Source organism: Vicia villosa, linkage group LG4 (genome assembly GCF_029867415.1).
Source record: "Vicia villosa cultivar HV-30 ecotype Madison, WI linkage group LG4, Vvil1.0, whole genome shotgun sequence".
In the NCBI taxonomy this organism is placed as follows: Eukaryota; Viridiplantae; Streptophyta; class Magnoliopsida; order Fabales; family Fabaceae; genus Vicia; species Vicia villosa.
In genome coordinates this window covers 152,157,303-152,179,814 of record NC_081183.1, presented here as the reverse complement: position 1 = coordinate 152,179,814, position 22,512 = coordinate 152,157,303, and the positions used below count along the sequence as shown (strand labels likewise).

Below are 22,512 nucleotides of genomic sequence, written 5' to 3'. Positions count from 1 at the left end.
TGAAATTTTCTAAACGAATTTAAAAGTGAAGATTTAAAAGTGAAGATGAAATTGCATCACAATACCTAAACTAAAAAAAAAACTAAAAAGAATAAACATGCTTGTTTTACGTCATAAGCTCGACGCCTGTTATTTAAGAACATTCCTTACGTCATGGCAGATGTTGTCCTTATTATTGATAAGGTGGTCGACATAGATGCGACCCATATTACTGATGAGGTCGAGATAGATGTTGAAATAGTAGAGTGCAAGCAAAAAAAGATTTGGAAATATTATTTCGGGAATTTATCGTGTCTATGGAGATTAGTGTTATTGAATTTCCGTTCGACAATTTCTCGCATTAATGAGTTTAGGTTTGAATGGGTTAAGGCAAAAACGTATGAACAAGAAAATAAATGCATTCTTTGGAGAGGAGAAACTCATCAGGCATGAATTTACACTACTCGTCACAAACTTAAACCATCGATCAGTTGCACTCAACCTACAATACTCGTCAAACTCATCACGTATCTCTCACATCAGTGTTCATCTCTGAAGCACCAACGAGACATATCACAACTCAAGTTATCTTTAACGCAAAGTTGCGAGAACATCCGTATTCTCGCGTCGGCGATCTCTTGCGTGAAACTCAAACACTGAAGCATTAAGCTTCGGTATCCATAGTGAATATTAGCTCTAAATATATCTCTAGAATCTAGAAACTAATAGATATTTATCCTCAATCAAGATTTGTGAGGTGTATATCTATAACAACACAAATGCAAACATAAATGCAAAAATATCAAGGAAAACAACAAGTTTGATTTGTAAAGCAAGCTTTTTACAACGCCATGAACGATAAATATACATATTTTTAGAGTAAGTATACAAACAAACCCAACAGATGGAAAATACATAGAGAAGCGAAAAGACAAATCGGAATCTCTCGGGTTATCAACACCGATTGAAGCAAATCCACCTAATAATCATCAAGATGCATGATCCATTTTTGTTTTTTTAGCTTCTCTCATCAAAGAATGAAGGTGATGGTGTTATGAATCAAAAATATCCAACCCATACCTAAAAAAAATGTGTTTTTGCCTTACATATACAATTCTGCCAAGCAGATCTCGCTTAGAAGTAGCAAAAGCTTACTAAGCGAACTCTGTTGCAACTTGAAAAAAAATCAGATTTTATTTACGCTCAGTTCGAAGTGTTAGAAAGCTTATTCAATGCTCTATCTAACAATGATTAAATGGCAACCAAATTGATGATTTTTATCATCCTTATTTGAGCCTTATTCTTTCATAAACTGCTAAACATTGCAATCTTAAAGCTTAACATTTGGTTTTTATTACTCAATGCTCCAACCATGCATGAATACCTACAAAATGAATGGAAAACTATTAGTTGGTAGATAAATGAATTAAAACACGAGTATAAACAAATTAAACCTATTTATACACTAAGTTCGGAATTATTCAATGGTAATACAAGAAAAACACGATAAGTGCCATAAAACTATATATACAAAAACACTACAAATTGGCACTTATCAATAGATATGGTATATATTACTGTTGAGACCGAGACAGATGACGTCGAGTCTACTACTACTGTTGTTACATTGGTTACAACTCCTTCTTTGATGAAGCAATCTATGCACACTAACGAAGAGTTCTTTGGAGGACCTAGTGACCAATCGGTGCTTACAAAATATATTGACCATGTGGCATACCGATTATGATATAGAGAGGTATATAATTTTTATTTAACTTTAATTTATTTATTATTGCGCTTATTACTTTATTATTGGCATACCTCGTGGCATTCAATTGCGCTTATTACTTTTTTTGAGCAGAGACGAGTATCCAAGCAACAAGCTATACAACAGGCACCCAAATACCTGAAAAAAAGGACATACGCCTAACTCTTCCTTTTTCATCCGACTTTGTTAAGAAAAAGAAATGAAGAATTTTGATCATGAAAATAAACTTGATGTTGATCAAGCGTTTGATTTGATTTTAAATCGAAAATGATTTGATTGAATTTGAAAAACAACTTGATGTTGATCAAGTGTTTGATTGATTTTGGTTTGAAATTGATTTGAAAATGTGTTAATTTTATTGTGAAATGGTTTGATAAAATACAACACAAAAATATCAAAAAATTAAGCATTGCACAAAATAAATTAACTTGAGAGCACGAATTATAACATAACGTAATGTCGCACGCAAAAGCCACAAAAGATAAGAGAATTAACGTGCATACGATAATGACAACTAACACGCATTCAATACAATCGAAGCGAAAAAACAAATAATACATAACATGAAGTATCGCATCATAACGAATGGTAAAATTACGTTACGAAACATAGTAGCAAAAGCAAATGCATATTGACGTCATGCCAAACTATCGATAATACACACGCTCCTGAGTTAACATGACAACAATGGAATGAAATGTCGCACACTAAAAAAATCACGGTCGGCCACTAACCCAAAATGCGCTCATCACGATCAACTCGAAACTTAAACAAAACATAATGCAACTTATCATGCGAAAGGTGACACCACGAATTGTAATGCAATGGTGTATAACTTAATGCAACAAAAATAAAGTAAGCACAACGAGAGTTAACGTAATGCAACATATCATGTGAAAGGCAACATAAAGGCATAACACAACGCATCAATAATGAATCATAAAATGTCGCACTTAAATACATGAGAATCCAGCATGTTGCTAACGCAAAATTGCGCTCATCGCAATCGAAACGACAAGAAAACAACACGTACGCGACAAAAATTAAAGTGACGATAGCGTAAAGTAATGGGAGATAATGTAAATGGAATATGACGAAATGAAACGAAAAGATAAAAGAAACTGCAACGCAATGCTGCTGGCAACTTGATACCAATCTAACAGCAACAAACGTAAATAAATTAAACCATGTGAAGGATTTTTTACTCAAATTCCACTATTTAGAAAAGAAAAAAAAACCAATTTGCCACACTTTTAATACAAGCTCGGCCATCCATTGGTCGAGCGACTTATTGATTCGGTTAACAGGATACCTGACTTAACAAGTGTATAATTTCAAATAATTTTTCAAATTTAAAATAGCAACAAGACTTATTAAGTTGGTTAACATGAGACTTAACTTAACAAGTGTATAATTTCAACAAAAAAATTTTAAATAGCAACAAGACTTATTAAGTCAGTTAACAGGAAACCTGACTTAAAGAGTGAAAAGGAATCGACTTAATAAGCCACTCGACCAATGGATGATCAATCCTACAAATAAAAATAATTAATTGTATTATCTTGTCCACTGGATGACCGAGCTTGTTCTGAAAGTGTGGTATTATAATTTTTTTTGAAAGTGTAGCATATTGGTATTTTTTTTTCAAAATAGTGGCATTTCACTAAAAACCTCATATGCGAACCACTATCGTTTGAACCGGGTCATGGCATTGTCACACAATCAAATTAGAAACAACTAGCACGATAACAATATATACTAATCAGTTTCAAAAAATATATTATGCAAAAAAGGAAAAGAAGCTAACATGACATATACGGTACTATTATGTACACTATACTATAGCTTATGCAATACTTCTAGTTAATTAATTTGAGATAAGAAATAAAATAAAATTAGGTGTTAAAAAGTGTAGAAATGGATATGATATTATCCTTTGTTGTAAGTATAATGAAAATTAAGATAGATATGTTTTTAGATGACAACTAGGCAATTTGTTAATTAAACATAGTATTGTAATTTTTTTTAAATAATTATGGTTTGATGACTTAAGTTATATATTATTCTTAAATATATAACAATTTAAAATTTAAGGATATGTGTAACTTATATGATGTCAATCAATTAAGCATAAGAGAGTAAAAGAGTGCTCATTTTATAATCATGTTGTTTATATTCTCATGGTTAAAGTAGAAATGTAGTGTATTGCTAAAATGAATTGGTTGACATATGTAAGAACAATTAAATTGAAATTTTTCATAACTTTATCATACTTTTATAATATCTCATATTACTGTAAAGTTGACTATTCAATTTTAGATGTTATGTAGAAAATTATTGTGACATAGCTTGTTTAAAATTGGTATAACTAGGGATATAAAACTCTGATCAAGATCAAATCAGTAGCATTTGAAACCTAATGTATAAAAATTTGATAGTTGAGAGTTTCATATATTTTGTGTTATTATGAAGGTGACTGTTGTATTTTAAAAATTATGCATAAATTTATTGTGATATAGTTGTTTTGAAATTGATATAATTAGGGATAGAAAACTCCAACTAGGATGCAACGAGTTTTATTTAAAATTTGATTTATAGAACATTGATACTATATAGTCTTTCGCAAGGTAGTCAAACACGAGATCTTAAGTAGGATCGGACGACCTGTGAAAAATCGTAAAGCAAAGATCGTAGTACGACACTTAAGATTTTACTAAAGGACAAAATGGTAAATTCACATGAACAAAAATATGAAAATTATAATACATGAACAAAATAACTAATAAATCACAATTTTCAACTAATTTAATTAATAATTCATAATCATCATTCCATGATTTAATAAGCTTAAAAGATCAAGTTCAACATAAGTAGCTCAAAAAATATAAATATAACAAATAAGTCTAATCATCTAAGATATTATGCATTCCTATATCATGATAGTTATATAAACCCCCTACTCATCCTCATTCTTAATCTCTTCCACTTCAATAGCATCATATTCAACAATAGAAGGAACATCTAAATCATCTTAACAGCTAAACCGAGCTTAACATTGTCCCACATTATTATTTTGATGTCATCTGAAACAGCTAAACAAGGGCTAACATTGTTTCTGGTTCCGGCCAAATGATGCTTCAAATGATACACACCTCTTGTAAACTCACCCTCACAGAACTTACACTTCACTTTTCTTGAAGCTAGGTCAATTAAAACACAATATTTCCAAGCTGGGTCAGAAGAAGTTGATGAAACATTTTTTGACCCTATGTTGGAAGCCATTAAATAGGGAGAAGATAAACTGAAGAAGTTTGAAGTTTTCGGCAAAAACTGAATAGCAAAAGGTAAGAAGACAGAGGACGAAGAGAAAAAAATCGTGAAAGAAAGGAGAGGAGCGTGAAATCAGTTGAAGAGGGAGAGGATGAAGAGCAAAAGGTCGTGAAAGATAACGAGGAGCGCCGTTTTTTGTTGTGTTATGTTTTAGGGTTAGGAATTTCATTTAAATAAAAATTGGGTTTTCACTTAAAAAAACCCGACCCGGTTTGACAGCCCAAACAAAAAAAAAAGGCCCAACACTACTTTTTTTACGATCTTACTAAAAAAATCTCAATCTTGACTATGGAGTGACCAAAAACGATCTTTCCCAGATCCTAGCACTAAATTACCACCCCAACACGTATGATCTTACGATTTTACAACCCAACACTCGTTTTTGACTACATTTGTCTTTGGTGATTTAACATTACTTTTATAATTTATAGTGATTTTTGTGAAGAATATATCCATCCTCTATCAAATGGGGTTTTGATGAAAATAAAAATTGATGAAGGCTATCAAAGAAGAAAGAGCTTAAAAAGTCATATGATGAATGCTTATCAATTTTAAAGTTTAAATCAAGATGTTTGATCATGATTAAGATTAGTGAAGATTGAAGACAATGGTGATCAAAGAAGAAAAATTGATGGACAAATGTTGAATTATATTGAAGTTAATCAAGTTAAGAGTCAAACTAAATGATCAAGTTTAAAAGGTTTATTACATTTCATGTTATATCACTTTAATGCTCATAATATTTCATACATTATCATCTCTAAAGCTTCTAAACCATCATGCATCAAAACCATTCAAGTATTGCCATAAAAAGTTAGTTTTTCACTTTCAACACAGTGGTAATTGGTTACATGAAAGTGGTAAATAATTACCAGTTGATCTCGCTTCATATCTTTGAAAAAAACATCATTTTTGTAAATTATGACTGTTGAAATTGCCGTAAGAGCACTTTCCTAACCGTCGTAATTTTCTTAAATTATGTTACATGAAGGTTATGTTTAAAAAATAATGTACCGTTGAGGGTGGTAGCCTATTACACCTTTTAAGTAATCGGTTATACATTGCAAAAATGCATCTTTTCATGAATTATTATCATTCCAAACATTTGCAAAGCTTCATGGAACTACTGCAAACTTATGCATATGATCTTGGAGGTTTCTTAGGGTGTATTTAAGGCTAGATACATAAGATTTTCAAACTACCTACCCTATTAGAATTAGTTCAATCTAACTGCAAATTGCTACAACAAGGGACCCATTCTTATTTGTTTAGGATCACTGTCAATGTTACATTGTCTCATCTCGAACACCAATTAATCTAAATAAATATGTGTCTCAACCACTATTACACAAAAATGATGATCTGTTGAGTATCGTTGACTGTCAATCAACAGTAATGAACATATTTAATTTACCAACATGCACTTTTAAACATCATCACAATGATGATGTGGAATCATATTTTCAATATTTGGTCAAACTATTACCTTGGTTAGATCCATTCATGCAATATTTAAATTTGATTTGTCTCGCAACATTTGATTAGATCACAATGTGCATAGTTCACTAGTACAAAAATGTTAATTTACACCCGTTTTTTATTAAATTTACACCCATTATTTTTAATAAAAATCGGGTGTATATCCACAGGGTGAGAAATGTCTAATGAATTTACACCCGTTTTATTTTAAAAATATCGGGTGTAATTGGGCGTAATTACATTTTTAATTACACCCTGTTTTAATAAAAATCGGGTGTAATTGGGCGTAATTACGTTTTTAATTACACCCTGTTTTAAAAAAAATCGGGTGTAATTGGGCTTAATTATGTTTTTAATTACACCCTATTTTAATAAAAATCGGGTGTAATTTGGCATAATTACGTTTTAATTACACCCTGTTTTAATAAAAATCAGGTGTAATCGAGCGTAATAACGTTTTAATTACACTCATTTTAATAAAAATCGGGTGTAATTGGGCATAATTACATTTTAATTACACCCTATTTTAATAAAAATCAGGTGTAAATATGTTCTTAATTACACCGTATTTTAATAAAAATCGGGTGTAAATACGCCATTTATGAATGAACAATTATATCTATTTACACCCTATTTCATATACACCATTTAGTTATATTTCATTTTCAGTCGTAATATTGCAAATACTATAAAAATTATACACATAAAAATCATATTTTAACTAAGTCAAAATATTTTTCATATTAACCAAAAAAATATACAAAATCATGTAAAGTCATAATATTTCAAGTATTATAAAATCATACACATAAAAATTATATTTTAACTAAGTCATAACACTTTCTTCATATATAATTTTACGTCATGCTTGACGGTTAGTTTCGGTGTTCTCTAGTTCAATTGAATCCAACCGCTTTCCACATGTAGCATTGGATTCATCCATGGCCAAAATACCACGCCCTGGAGAAGCAATTGTTTTTTGTATGCAAAAAAACAAGACACAAGAAATTATTACAAGAAAGTGTTATTACAATAAAGAGTCACATGTATCAATGGTAACCATACCGCAGTTTTGACGAGTGTAAAAAATGAAAAAAAAAATGGTTCTTGAGTATAAAAAATTTCAACTGGATGTAGCCTTCCAGGAACTTTCATTAGAGGGGCTCCAAAAAAATATCCCTGAAACTTTTCAGCTTCAAGTGTAGCACTCATAACAACCAACTTCAAGTCAGGTCTGTTTTTAAGAACTTCCTTAAGAAGGCCAAATAACACATCTGTAGCCAAAGTCCTTTCATGTGCCTCATCAAGAATAATTACTTTGTATCGTTCCAAAAGAGGATCCGTCATTGCCTCTCTCAAAAGCATACCATCTGTTAAATACCTGCAGAAACGACGAAAAAACATTATATTTGTGAACAAAAAAGATGGCGAAAACAATTTCTTATCAAAATAGTATAACAAGCTTCATATCGATTACATAACATAATTTCAAATGAAAAATAATACATACTTCAAAACTGTCCTTGCACTACTACAATCTTCAAATCGGATGCTATAACCGACCTCTTCCCCAATAGTAACATCCATCTCTTCAGCCACACGTCGTGAAACAGACATAGCAGCCACTCTACGAGGCTGAGTACATGCAATCATCATCTTCTTGCGTTTATCTGGGGTCTCTAAATCAAATTGGGGAATCTGTCTCCCAAAAATACACAACAAAATTAACATCCTACACACTTAAAAAAAACCAATTTTATCCCATAACACTATCACATCTAGCATTATTAACTTCATGTCTCCATCCCTCAATTAGCTTTTCACTTCATTAAGCTCATATGATTTGGCAACTACTTAACATATAAACATTAATTAGAGTTTGTTTAAAATGTAATCTTTACTTAAGGAACTAAATTTTTGGTTTATTCATTAATTATGATCTAAACCTAAAAAAAAACAAAATAGAACTCATTTGAAAGAGATAGTTAGAATAAAAAAACCAAACCTGCGTTGTTTTACCACTACCAGTTTCACCAACGAGAATCAAACTCTAGTTATCCTTCAAAACCTGCAAGAAATCCTCTTTCTGGTGCCAAACAGGAAGCGTTTTCCTCTTCTCCAAAATCTCATAGTACCTTTGAGAGTACGGATTTCCGTTCCAGTGGTTAATGAGGCTGTTGCCGATTAAGCCGCGCTGTTGGTTTTCACCATCTTAGCGGTGGCGGCGTCGACGACGTCGAACAAACTCACCTTTCTCTTCCGTTCTGTACCCATCAAAACCCTAATAATGAAGGAGCTTCGATTTTGCTATGTTTTATTGCATGAAATACGGATAATCTTATAATATATGATTGTGCATTGGGTATGTAAAAGATACGAGGTAACCATTGACTACACGAGGTAACCATTGAAACACTTGGATAGTCTTTTAAAAAACATAATTTGGTATATAGCTCAGATGTGCATTTTAACACGCTAATGCTTTGCAACAAATATGAAGGTTTATTCATTTTTTCAAATTATTACTGATGTTAGCATGTCAGTGTCGGTGTCATGTCCAGTGTCGGTATATGTGTATGTGCTTCATAGTCTAAATATGCTTATGCATACAGTTAGAGAAAGATACATACCAAGAGTTTGATTGATCCTTCTATTGTAAGCAACAGGATACATCTTAAGAAGCAAAAAATGAAGTGATTGACAGACTGTTGGGAAGTGATAGTATTGATGCCTACATGGTGTAACAAAGGCTAAGAGAATAAACAATCAGACCAAAATCAGCTTTTTAGTATTGTGCACGTGATATCAGCTTCTATCATTAGCTCATCAGAGTCCTGTATTTGGTGGATGTTAGAATGTAAATTACAGTCTTGATACGTGCATAAGTTAAAATGATATAGCTTCATATATAAGAGAGATTCACTTGAGATAGAATAGTAAGCAATCAGACCAAAATCCAATAAGTATTTGATCTAACAAATAGGGCAATAGCTGAGATTGTTATCTCTGAAATGTTTTAGGGCTATGTGTTGGCCATGTTTATTAAAAGGACCAACGTTGACTTCAGGTATTTGACGTAGTAACGCAGTCGGTTCACTGTGATGGTTGGTCAAAATCCTCCTATTTTCAAATTTATTCCAACTCCAACCTCTAAGTTGAAATCAAGTATCAAAAAGAATTAACAAACGAAATGAAACAATACGTGAATAAATAGAAAACTCACCGCCTTGCGGAGCTTCTTGATGAGTGCATTAGGCTTGCTGTTCAAACCACGTTGAAACCTAAAATTAAAATGCAGAGATTGTTAATAGTAAAGAATCAAATTGAGAGGTGGACTACACGGAAAATATAACAAATATTGAGTAGTAATTTCAAAACCGTCCTTCATAATAATTGTAGTTTCAGTTCTAGGCTGTTAAGTGCCAAATGAACATGGGTTCTAAATTCTAATCATTTATTAGTTTATACCTGAAGGTCCAAGAGAGAAGGAACAAGGGGTTCCTCCATATTTGCTGCTAAAGATAAACATGCAAATGATAGAAGTTGCAGAGACCATCCATTTGATTCATGTTTAACAATGTAATCATTGTTCAATTAAAAGTAGAAATTCACTAATTCTTTTCAAACTTTATGGCGCAAAAAAACTAGAACCAAGAAAACAATTATCTTATCTAAGCTTTGGCCAGTTTGATAGGAGAGATAACCATTCAAGTTTGCCTTATGACGTCACCACTGTATCACATTATCAATTAATCTAATAATAATGACTGGGTCTTCAATTAATCTATCTAAAACCATAACCCCTATCTTTACTATTATCAAATGTCAGCACCAAGTTTTACCAAACAATTCATAATTATTATGTTTAAGAAGAACTATAAAGGCACACTAAATTCATGCCAAAGAAATCAGAGACCAAATCCATGACAATAGCACTAGTGGTTGTATAAGACTTTCGGGCAAAGGTCCGGTTAAGCTATTGTTTGAAAAATTCCTGAAATGAACAATCTATATGCAGAGTTACAATTTTGAATATTCAATGAATATAGAGAAAAAAAGATACTCACAAATACTGTAGCATAGTGAGCTTCCATATGGAATATACTAACTCTCCTGTGAGTCCACTTGAAGACAAATTTCTAGCTGCTATTTTCAGCCCTTTTAAACTCTGTTATAGACTTATACTCTTTAGTCAGTTAGTTATAATAAAGTGAAACAATTACCAGTTAGGAGAATTTAACTAATTTCAACTGATTGTTGTTACTCATTCACATGCATGAAATTCAGATACGGTTTAGAGAATTCTCTCTCAAACTATCAATTTAATTCATTTTCACTTCTACTTAACTTCTAATGCACTGTCTTCAATGTAAAATATATTACACAGCAAACTTTGTCTCATTTCCACCTCATTTCTGAAGGACATGCTCCGAATATCATATAAACAAGTAGCGTATCAAGCGAGCGTGAGAGAATTGAGGAGCTAATCTGGACCACAGAGAAATCAATGGTTGAGATCTGTTTTGCTTTAGAATTAATATTTATGGTAGTTGGTCAAGATTAATTCCTATCGTAAGAGCATGTTCATATGTATGTAAAAGAGAGGTGATAAAAAAATTGACAGTACAAAAAACATAAAGAAAAGAAGTGCATACTTTTGATCCGTGAACAACAACTCTAAAACTTTGTGATGAACTCTTATAAAGCTGATCTAACTTGTCTCTCCAAGTTGCAGCTTCGTTATCCTTGGGAACAGGCTCAGCAAAAACAAGTTTCCCTGGTTAAAAATTGAATCAGCTTAAAAAAAATGGCAGGGTATATAAATAGATCCATAAAATTTAAAAGCATAATCCGTGCCATTTTTCTTATTATGTGAAAACTTATCATCAACTGAAAATGAAAACTTAAAATAAACCAAACAGCAGTTTTTTTCTAGTGATGGAAATCATTTACATTTCATACCTTCTAATAGAGTAATATGTATCTATCTAATACTACATAGCTAAGTGAGAAGTTATTTGCATTAAGGGAATTCAGTTATTTGTTCTCTCATTGCAATTGTCAAGTTCAGGGAGAGGAGTATTGACAATTTCATAGAATAAGTCTTTCTGTTATAAGCACAAAAAATAATAATGTCAACAGAGTGTCTTAAAATCTATTTGTGTACAAACAGAACTTCTTGAATATTAATCTGCCAAGTCAGTGAAATAAATTTAGAGCTACTAAGATTAATAAAATGTAGACTTACTGCTAGGGCCACAACATTGATATAAAAGTCAACTAGTGTTGCTTGCATCCACCTGAGAAAATATTGGAGCTTATGAAGTTCAGTTATATGATAAAAGGATGCCACAAGCAGAAGCGGTGCAGAAACTTACTTACATCAGCATGATAAAGTTGTACTTACTCTTAGAATGTCTTTAAGAACGATACTTTTCCGGCTCCCATGCCGCCACTCATGAATAGTAGCACTGGACTCCTCTCACTGAGTTCCTTCGGGACCATGACTCCCTTACCGCCGTCATCGATTACTCTCATCTCTGCTACCAAAGTAGAAAACACTCTTGTCAACTTCAGGTTCTTGGTTACTCTCTCAAATCTCTGCTTCCTGTCAAATGTACATCACTTAGTGTCATTCTCACTTTACTATAACAAATTTGAAACTATTTTAAGGAATCATAAAAGAGAAAATTACCTTGTAGCTGCCAATAGAATTTCTTTCAGTTTTGTTTTGTGTTGAGACTGAGTATTCAATACCTATAATTTAGATAAGAAAGAAAAACTCAGTACTCAACAACACTCAACACGAAATGCAAAGTAACTGAGAATGCATCTTTCAAACTCATCAACCAATTTGACATAGAGGGCTTTGCCATAGCCATCTGAAAAATAGTATATGTTGAAGTTGTAGTTTATTCACGTTATTATACAAACATAATATTTATATTTATGTAGTGTGGGAAAATATGAAGAGAAAAAAAACCTTGTTCCATCTTGTTGGAGATTTTCAATCAGAAAGACAATTTGACTAAGCAAATAAAGAAGCTATGAAAGAGTAGTTAGTTGGTTGCATTCATTATTTGGATAGCTTAATTCAATGGAATGGAACAACTCATGGTGCTTAATAGTTACACGATATTTCGATTATTAAATTAAATTAGAATCTCACAGTGCTTTTGATACAGGAATTCCTGAAAAACCTTACAGTTGTTAGTAGGAGAATTAAATGTATCTTAATCTTGAGAAATCTAAATTATAGTACCTAAAATCTCCAGAATATATCCGACTACCAATAGCGAGAGGGAAACCACAAACCAAAGGAGTACCCTCTCCTTGTGCTCCTGAATGAAAAAGGCAGTAGTTAAAAGGATGCCAAACAAGGAACTGTGAAAGCGAAGAATGACACAAAAAACAGAACCAATGCACAAAACAAACAACACAGCTTCATTAAGAACAGATTGACAAGTACTAATCATATAAAAAACCAAAATATTGCATTGCAGCTCTTTGATTAGTAAAACTAGCAAATATCAAATATCATTAAACACGATAAATAAAATTACTGATATAATAACTATGAAGAAAGTAATAGTTTCTCAAACACATATCAGGGACATTCTTAGATAGGCTTGTCAAGAGATCATAAAAGCAAACCATAGTGAACTTACAAAATAAGCTGACTTGGTGAAAGTCAGCAAGACCTGCGGCCAGTGCAGCTCCTAATGCTTTCTGAGTCTCAGGGGTCTTTTAAAGAAACACTTCATTACTACAGTAAGAAGATGTAAGCGAACCTGCATCAAGACAAAAGTTACTCATGCTTCAAATAAGTGATAAAGACATGAAATATCTTCTTTTATTTATCACATTAAAAAACTATTTGATGATTAACATGCAACCGCTAGGGGGTGTCAATGATGTGTGCATATTTTCTATTCAATATAGCCATAGAATTATAAGACAATAAAGTCATATTCTCGTCCAGATCCAAACCCAAGATGATTCCATGGCAGATGTGGGGAACCGATAATCTGACTTCCACCTCTATTCCCGTGAATATATGAAAATTTTATGATGATGTGCATGTTTCTGCTGGGGCAGGAGGAAATTATTGAAGTTACAAGATTGGTCAAATCAACTTTCGGTCTATTGTTCTATTTCGTCCAACCTGTTTTTAATATCAGCTTCCCTACGACCAAGCATTGGAGTGTCTAGTGTAAGCGCAATTGCCTTTACACCAGCAGATTCATCTCTTCTCACAAGCTGAGTAACCACATTTCTATGTTCAAGTACCTAAGGAAATTGATATCATTACTTGAGTAATTGCAGCAAGAGAGACTTGTTACAGACATACCAAAGGGTCAAACTAGTTAGCAGAAGGACCAAATTAGACCCTGAATTAGACCACTTAATGTCAAACTAGTTCTTACAAGTTAGCAGAAGGACCAAATTGCCTGGAATAATTCACAAAATGGGATCTTTTATGTCTCCATCATATTATTCATCTACAACATCACCAACACACTCCCCTCGTCTTTTTAGAGACTTTATGCACGAATAAATAACGTACAATGGATGCAAGCTAAGAAATCAAAACATACCTCGGAGAATTAAGATTTACATTTTACAACATCTGTTTGGACACAAAGTTATGCCTATTTATATCAATTTCATTAATTATTTCTCTACATTGTAATTTAAAGATAAATTGGATAGCTTATTAGAAAAGAAAAAAAGGTCACAAAGTAAACTCCTATATATTTAATATTTCTATGATACAACAACTTTAAATACTGGAATGTTACCTTTTCTTTTCAACTTCAGTGTCCATCAACTCCTACACAAAGACATGGACACATAGATTAGGGACTAATATCTATTAATCTCACAAAATTTGAATGAATTGTCTTTCCAAGACCCCTGTTGCATAAATCGTGTAAGGCAATAACACTTAAGGAATGGTAACTTAATTGCGTTGAACACTGAATAGTACATGTTACACTTACATCTCTTTTGTCAAGGTGTACAAGCTTCCTTAAAAGCTTACCAGAGAAAATCACCTTTCTGTCCCCATTAGGGCATCCAAAACTTAAATATCCCGCCTCGAAAGGGATCTGAAATCAACAAACCAATAAATAATTTCCCATTGAACTGCAAAGTAGCAAACTAATCATCATATAAACAATCCTCAAGAGTTAACAAACAAAACAAAACAATAACATCCACACAAACATTGTAAAAAATTGTCATTTTTCTTAAAATCTGAATATAATCTGAAAACCCCAAAGTAAAATGAGTTCAATTTAACTGAAATCTATAGTAAAATGCACAAACCTCAACAAGTGAAAATGATATTCACCAAAATTGAGACACATAACACGAACACTCTTAAAACCCTTAGTAAAATCAAACCCCTCGTCGTGTACATCCTCGGTAGTATCAAACCCTAAATCCTGCACCATTTTATCCTCAATCTTCCTCATGTGTTAAAAATAATTCTAATGCACCAATATCTTCATCAATTGAATCCACTCCGGCCACAGATGCACCAAATCCACCTCTTTCTTCACTAATTTCGCGAGTTCACTGTTCATTTTTGCCTCTTCATGAGACAAAGATATTGTTATTGGTTGCGAAACGGGTTCGATAATTTCGTTTGGAGAGTTTTTAGATTCACACCAAGCTCGAATTCCTTGACGTGTTTCGTGTTTTTGAGAATGTTCGATAATTGCATCAATTTGATCGAAGACGAAGCTGTGACGAGCAGAAAGGGTAAGGTTTAGGTTTTTGGTTTTGGGAGGTTGAGATAAAGGTGAGAGCGTAAGAATGGGGTTTATAACTTTTATTTCAATAGGTCAAACAGTGAAACATCAATTTTATATTTCAAAGTTAAATCGTTTGTTTAGACCCATTAATATTCATTTATTAATTTATTAGTAATATGTAAATTATTTATTAATATGCTATATAGATTATATATTTTGAGTTATAAATTTTAAATAAAATTTTTTTCATATAAATTCACACCCGTTTTTTTGTTTAAAGGGAGTAATTTAACTTTGATTATAATAATATTTTTAATTTAAACCCGTTTTTAGAAAATAGGGTGTATATTGTCACCTCATAATGTTTAAAATGACATGTTATTTACAAAATTGCCACCGCATTTTTTATTTACACCCGTTTTTTATATATTGGGTGTAAATTTTAAAATTATATTGATCTTTTTGTACTAGTGGTTGAACTTGATGAAAAAGAAATTTAATGTGTCTAACCTATAATCTTATTTGTATTTAATTATCTACAACTTCCTACTAATATTTGACATATAAGATGATATTGTGCTTAGTGTGTATTTTCATATCTTAAACAATTTCGAATTCTAAAATTTATAGGTGGGAAAAGAGACCTTCTAAACATAGATCTAGAAGGTTACTATGTGATATTATACCACTGAAACGCATAATATGAACACTATAATGTAGTATGTCCTAACTGATACGGCGCTGGAGTGGGCCTGCCGTGAGACCAAAGTCTCAGAACCCGTAAATTTAGTTTGCCCATCAAATAAATATTAATTTCTGTACTACAATGTACACAATTAAATACATAACATCAATAAACAATGGAATGCCTTTAATATTACTATACCCTTAAAAAAGTTTATCATATCTATCTATATACAAAATTTATTAAACCAATGTCACTCTTTTTATAATAATAGCAAAACAAAAAAAGTGTCCCCACACTGTAGATCGCAAGAATTTTAAAATCACTTTATTTCAATAAAGTGATTTTACTCTAAGCTAAATCAGAAAAAGAGAATAGTACTTACACTATTGCTAGCTCCTTGTGAGAGAATCTTAGATAAAAGGACACTCACTCCTCTTACTCTCTTTACCTTTGTGCTCCTCAAAAACAGAGCACACCATACAGTTCTCAGATAAGCTCTTTGTGTGAAAATGGCTCGGAGCTCTACGAGAATGAAACGGGTCTTCATGTTGGTGCCTCTGTTCTTGTTTCATCTGGCTTTTGCAACTATCGCTGAAGATGGTAATGTCTCTCTTCTTTCTTTTTTTTTTTTTGTATGCTGAGATCTGACATCAAAATTGTTTGTTTTGCATATAATTTGTGTGTTATTGTATTCTATGATTTTGGTGGGTTTTTTAGTTACATTTCATGGTATCTCTAGTTTTTTTTTGGGTTCTGTTTCTACTAGGTGATTGTACTGCTATTATAGAATAAGAGAGTGATTTTTAAGGTTTGAGCTTAGAATAATGTTCTAAAATTCGTGAAACCTTAAAATCATTATAAATGTTCTGTCTAGGTTGTTCTGTTGGACTTTATTTAAGGTTTCAAGCTTCTACAAGAAGTGAAACTAACACCATCATGATTTTTAACACTGTCTTTGTTTTCTTTAATTAAGTGATTTTTCATTTAGTTTTGGTTTATCTCATTGGTTTAATGTTAAAATTTCATTCCTCCTTAAACCAGTGTCACGAGGAGTGGGGTTAAAAAATGTACTTAGAAAAGGACTGAAAGTTAAAATTAAGAATTCTATGATGGCAGAATAATTGAAAAATTTGTACTGGGGTTGTAGTGTTTGACATATAGGATTTAAGCTCTTAGAAAAAAAAATACTATTATGCAACTAATCTTGTTAGTATGACCAAATTCCTAGTCCTAATTGTATATGACCCACTTTGATTTTGTGTACAAAACTGCAGATGACAGTGATATATCTACTACCCTTTTACTCTAGAGTAAAATATAAGACAAAAAAGAAATATTTGTTTTTATAAAATATATTATCATAATAAGTTTAGTTTAGAGAAAGAGTACTTCAAATAATATAACTACCTTTCTCTATTAATTACAAAATTTGAATAGAATTAACGAACTTTTTAGATAAGTGTCAAACAGTTTGCAAATTCAAGTTCAATTATTAATTGGTTGAACGTTATTATATTCATAGTTGTATGGGTGTGAGTTCTTAGTGTTTATTATCGAATCTTAAAGAAAAGTGTGTCCAACAAAAAAAACTTTTGTATATAAGTTTTGTTTTAGATATTTTATTTTCTAAATTTAAAATCACCGCGAAAAACATCACTATCCCACAATAATTGATAAAGTGAAAGGATAAAAAACTTTACCCTAAAAACATGGTGATCAAAATAGTCAAGTAAGCTTATTATAGGATGGCCATAGTATAGTATAGTATTGTAGGACTAATAAGAGAAGAAAATGTTAACCTAAAGATGTAAAAGAGAGCATATGGTTGGTAAGCCGTAAACACATGGGTCCCAAACCAAAGACTTTTTCGCATCCTAGGGATACAAAAATGGTAAAATGACGTTTTTGCCACAGTGTTCCCGCTTCTCAATACTTGCTTTTTTCCCTCCAATCTTGAGCAAAGTGTAAGGACCTTTCCGTAAAGTGCCTCAAGCTCCCCAATATTTTGGTTTTATGTCACCTAAAGTACTAAACCCTAAACTAAATTCCCATGCTCAAGCCATACTCTTTATCATTAAAATATATATTTATATATAATTCACAATAACTAAACCAATATTATTAAATTGGACGTTATATTAGAGTTTGAATATAACATGCACTCACTCTGTCACTAATTGAATAGAAAAGAATAACATAATATTTAAAATAATAATATAATTTTTTAATTTAAAAGACCAAAACAAATATCCAAGATTAACATACCAAAAAAATATTAAAACTTTTTTTAATAGTTCAAAAAAAAATTACTAGAAGAGGAGTGAGGGCATGTGTTGGGACCCACGCGGTGAACGCGGTATCGTACAAGACCTCAATTTGTTTCCTATCAACATCATTTTTTGTCGTGTTTTTCTTCATTGGAATCTTTTCCACCTATTTTCTGATGGTTTCTTCCTGTATGTCATTTTTCAATGCTACCTTATTTTGTTCTTATTTTTAGTTTCCTATTCTTCGCTAGTTGGCATGCATTGGGACATTTTTGAACTGTTGCTTATTTTGTTCCATAATTTATTGGTATAATGTGACTTTGAGTTATTTTGTTCCATAATTTATTGGTCCAATGTGGCTTTGAGACATATCATTTGGATAAGGTAATCTAAATTTCACTAGGTGGTTGTTTATTGCCGTTTTTGTTTTCAAAGAAGGGTCAAATAATAAATTTGAGTTGTTATTTATCGCTTTTGGTTTGAATTGAATTTGGTTTGGTTTGGGGACATTTGTTTGTGGACAAAACTTTGACATTGATTCTGCTGATATCCCTTACCTATTGAAAATCTTTTCAGCGCAAAATGTGGCCCTGCACAGATTATATTAGTTTTTTTGTCTCACTGTCATGTCGTTTTATACTAAAGTATTATATTTTTTTTACCATGCTTAAAGCTATTTTTATCTTGTGTGATTCTACATGTGGGAATTAATAATTTTTATTGAGTTTTATTGTTTTGGATGTTGATGAGTCTATATATAAATGTACTTTTATTTTGGAAGAGTTATTATGTGATTGACTAGACCACCTTTTGTAACTTGATAAAAAACTCCTAATTTTTTGGTGACTGTTATGGTTTATTAGAATTAGAAATGGTTGACTTATCCAAAAACATTTTAATGAGTTGGTAACAGTTCATTGTTTTAACTAAATGACTTAGTTTATGTTTGGTTGTCCGATAGAAAACATCAAAATTAATTCTGAGCCTGTAAAATCAAATATGGAGTGTTTGACATTCTCAAACATTCTGCCGGCACTGTGCTTTTTCTAGTTCAGAATTGATTTTCTATGAAGCTACAATTCCTAGCTTCTTGAAATCAATTCTCTCTTTCTATCAATTTTTCTTTTTTCCCTTAAATTGAACAATATCCTTAATTCTCATCATCTTTTTTTTACCCTTTTCGCCATTTACATATCCAAAAGCCATTTTGATAAAAATATCCTAACATTTTTCATACAAATCACTTTTGTTGTGAATATATCCAAACATAAGTCACTTTATGTTAAATTTAATTTTAACTAAAATCAATTCTTTCAAAATTAATTTTTTTTTAGCAGAACCAAACACACACTTAGATTTGATATGCCACTCATTGTCTCATAATTTCAACTTAAATTTATAAAAATTGGTATGTTGATGGAGGCTTATGAATATGCTTTTCTTAATGTCTCTAATGAAGATGTTGGAATTGGGTTCTAAACATTTTTGGTTCTAAAATTTTTCCTTTTTTTACATTAAGCCCATTAATGTATTAGTGTTTGAGTTGTGTTTAATTTTATTTTTGACAGAAGTTGTTAAATCATATTAGATAAAAAATTATAATATATTTAATTCAAATTAAACCTTTTTTTAAAATATATTTTATTTTTAAAGTTTTACTAAATTATAATTAATTAATTAATTAATTAATAATAAAATATAAATTTAAATAAATATATTAAATAGAAAAAAATATAGATATATTTATGTTGGAATCCAATAAAATATATTTATGTTCTACCCTAAATAGTCTAACAGATAGTTGAACTTGAAGGGTCATTTTTCTCAAAGTTAGGGTGGGGTATGTATGGTAACCATTATTGTGTATTGTCTTTTTTCACTTTTTTTATTAACCTTTTCATCTAGTGCATGGTAGATGCTTATTTTGGAATTGAACCATAGTTGACTAATGGGTCATAAAATTACCTTCATTGTTGCCAAATATTATGGTTAATATCACACTCACATAATCATGTTAAAATTGAAAAGAGAAAAGGGATCATGCACCGACAGTTGCACCGACAGTGTAAAATAGTTTTACACTGTTAGTGCACTACCTTTTAACTCAATTGAAAAATACTGACATTTTCTACATTAAATTATTTACAGGATTAATACCAAATGGAGATTTTGAGTTAAGTCCATCGAACGGTTTCCCCAACGAAGCAATAGTAGAGGGACCCACCGAAGTCCCAAACTGGAAATCAAACGGCACCGTTGAGCTAGTCGAGTCAGGGCAAAAACAAGGTGGAATGATCCTCATAGTACCACAGGGTAGACACGCAGTAAGAATCGGTAACGACGCTGAAATAAGCCAAGAATTACCGGTAGAAAAAGGTTCAAGTTACTCGGTAACGTTCTGTGCGGCTCGCACGTGCGCGCAATTTGAATCTATTAACGTGTCGGTGTCGTCCGCATCACAGACGATAGACTTGCAGACACTGTATAATGTTCAGGGTTGGAATCCTTATGCGGTTTCTTTTAATGCGGATGAGGATAGTTTTAAGTTGGTGTTTAAGAATCCGGGTATGGAGGATGATCCTACTTGTGGGCCCATTATTGATAACATTGCTATCAAGAAGCTTTTCACTCCTGAGAAGCCCAAAGGTATATGTACATATTATTTTGAAGCCCATTATTGTTTATAATTTCTATGCATTTATACTTTGCTGAAAACACTTGTGAGCACTTTTAATGTTTTTCTGCAAGGTCATTCAAATATTTAATGCACTATGTTGGGATTTGCTTTATAGACAATGCAGTAATCAATGGTGATTTTGAAGAAGGTCCGTGGATGTTCCGAAACACGTCAATGGGGGTCCTACTACCAACAAACCTAGACGAAGAAACTTCATCGCTCCCCGGTTGGATAGTTGAATCAAACCGAGCCGTTCGCTTCATAGACTCCGATCATTATGCGGTTCCACAAGGAAAGAGAGCCATTGAGCTTCTCTCAGGGAAAGAAGGTATCATATCTCAAATGGTTGAAACCAAACCTGAAAAGCCATATACCTTGACTTTTTCGTTAGGCCATGCTGATGACAAATGCAAAGAGCCTCTTGCTGTTATGGCCTTTGCTGGAGATCAAACGCAGAACATTCATTACACGCCGAATTCGAATTCTACCTTTCAAGTTTCTAACCTCAATTTCACTGCCAAGGCTGATATGACTAGAATTGCTTTCTATAGTGTTTACTACAATACTAGAAGTGATGATATGACCTCTCTTTGTGGGCCTGTTGTGGATGATGTGAGGGTTTGGTTTGCTAGGTCTAGCAGGCTTCGCGGGCTGGGCTTTGTAAGGCTTGGGCTTGGGATTTTGGGTGTAATTTTGGTTCTTGTTTAAAAGGGGTTTACTATGTTTTGGTTTATTTAATGTTATTACTAAGTTTGATAGGTTCTTTTATATTTGGGGTGTAGGTGAAGTCACATTCTCCAAAATTGTTGTATTGTGAACTAATGTTAAGTTTATATAGTTTATGCTATATTTAAAATTAAAAATTAAAATGTGTAGCTGCATGTGTCATTTGTGATTAATTTTTATCTGTAATGGCATTAAAAGAATGTTATCTAGTTAGTAGTTACCAACATGGGTGCACTGGCACAGTTGATAGAACAAAATCCCATAAATATGTGTTAAAAATAAAAGTGGTTTTCCATGAAAACAGAAGATAGAGTTGTGGTTTTTGTGAAAAGCAAGGAGAATTTTTTAATTGTATTGTCATTGTCATTGGGTGATGGTGTGGGTCAAGATTAGGTTATTGGAATGCGTTTTTGTTTGTAATGTTGAAAATGGCCTTAGCAGCAGAAATATAAAACTAGGTGCCCTACACAGGTTTAGTATTTTATCTAATCTGATTTATGATGTGAAAAATATAGACAAAAGGGATATGTTATGGTCTTTATGTGTTTTGACAATTAAGGTGTACTCCTTATCCATCCTACCTAGCGCATAAGTGAATCTTCATCTTCAACTCTTTTGTTGGAATATGTTTTTAAATTTTAAGTGATGAAAGAAAAAAACAAATGTTTTTGAGATTGCAGAAATCAAAAATCAATGGTAAATTTTTAAGAGGGGGCTCTTGAAATTTGGGAAATTCATGAAAATATCTAAGAGGGAAGGGGTTGAGAAATATTTCTAAACATTTTAGGTTTGTGCGATTCACATAAAAAATTGGAGAGATTGAGAAACACTAGTAG

At 32.0% G+C, this 22,512-nt stretch overlaps 2 protein-coding genes across 29 annotated transcripts; one reads left to right on the top strand and one right to left on the bottom strand.

The window, feature by feature from the left end:
• Positions 1 to 7,152: 7,152 nt before the first annotated feature.
• Positions 7,153 to 15,402, bottom strand: LOC131595541 (probable pre-mRNA-splicing factor ATP-dependent RNA helicase DEAH2). Of its 28 annotated transcripts, none has more exons than XR_009281930.1 (15): positions 14,888 to 15,402; positions 14,560 to 14,667; positions 14,359 to 14,390; positions 13,225 to 13,347; positions 12,819 to 12,897; positions 12,252 to 12,313; positions 11,964 to 12,164; positions 11,805 to 11,856; positions 11,212 to 11,333; positions 10,025 to 11,044; positions 9,780 to 9,837; positions 9,187 to 9,287; positions 8,562 to 8,820; positions 8,067 to 8,254; positions 7,168 to 7,937 (listed from the first exon to the last, which is right to left on the bottom strand). XR_009281930.1 is itself a non-coding variant. In XM_058867905.1 (3 exons), the coding sequence occupies exons 2-3, from the start codon at positions 8,285 to 8,287 to the stop codon at positions 7,568 to 7,570; spliced, it is 591 nt and encodes a 196-aa protein (XP_058723888.1). In that variant the 5' UTR covers positions 8,288 to 9,837; positions 10,624 to 10,724; the 3' UTR covers positions 7,172 to 7,567. The 28 variants fall into 28 exon arrangements, 2 of the variants coding, with proteins under 2 accessions (XP_058723888.1, XP_058723887.1); XR_009281932.1 differs by having other exon boundaries at positions 7,173 to 7,937; positions 10,624 to 11,044; XR_009281934.1 differs by having other exon boundaries at positions 7,160 to 7,937; positions 8,562 to 10,550; positions 10,624 to 10,724; positions 10,965 to 11,044.
• Positions 15,403 to 16,366: 964 nt separating this feature from the next.
• LOC131595538 (protein DUF642 L-GALACTONO-1,4-LACTONE-RESPONSIVE GENE 2) lies at positions 16,367 to 21,824 on the top strand. Its single transcript, XM_058867903.1, has 3 exons — positions 16,367 to 16,606; positions 20,422 to 20,919; positions 21,066 to 21,824. The coding sequence occupies exons 1-3, from the start codon at positions 16,516 to 16,518 to the stop codon at positions 21,656 to 21,658; spliced, it is 1,182 nt and encodes a 393-aa protein (XP_058723886.1). The 5' UTR covers positions 16,367 to 16,515; the 3' UTR covers positions 21,659 to 21,824.
• The last annotated feature ends 688 nt before the right edge of the window (positions 21,825 to 22,512 follow it).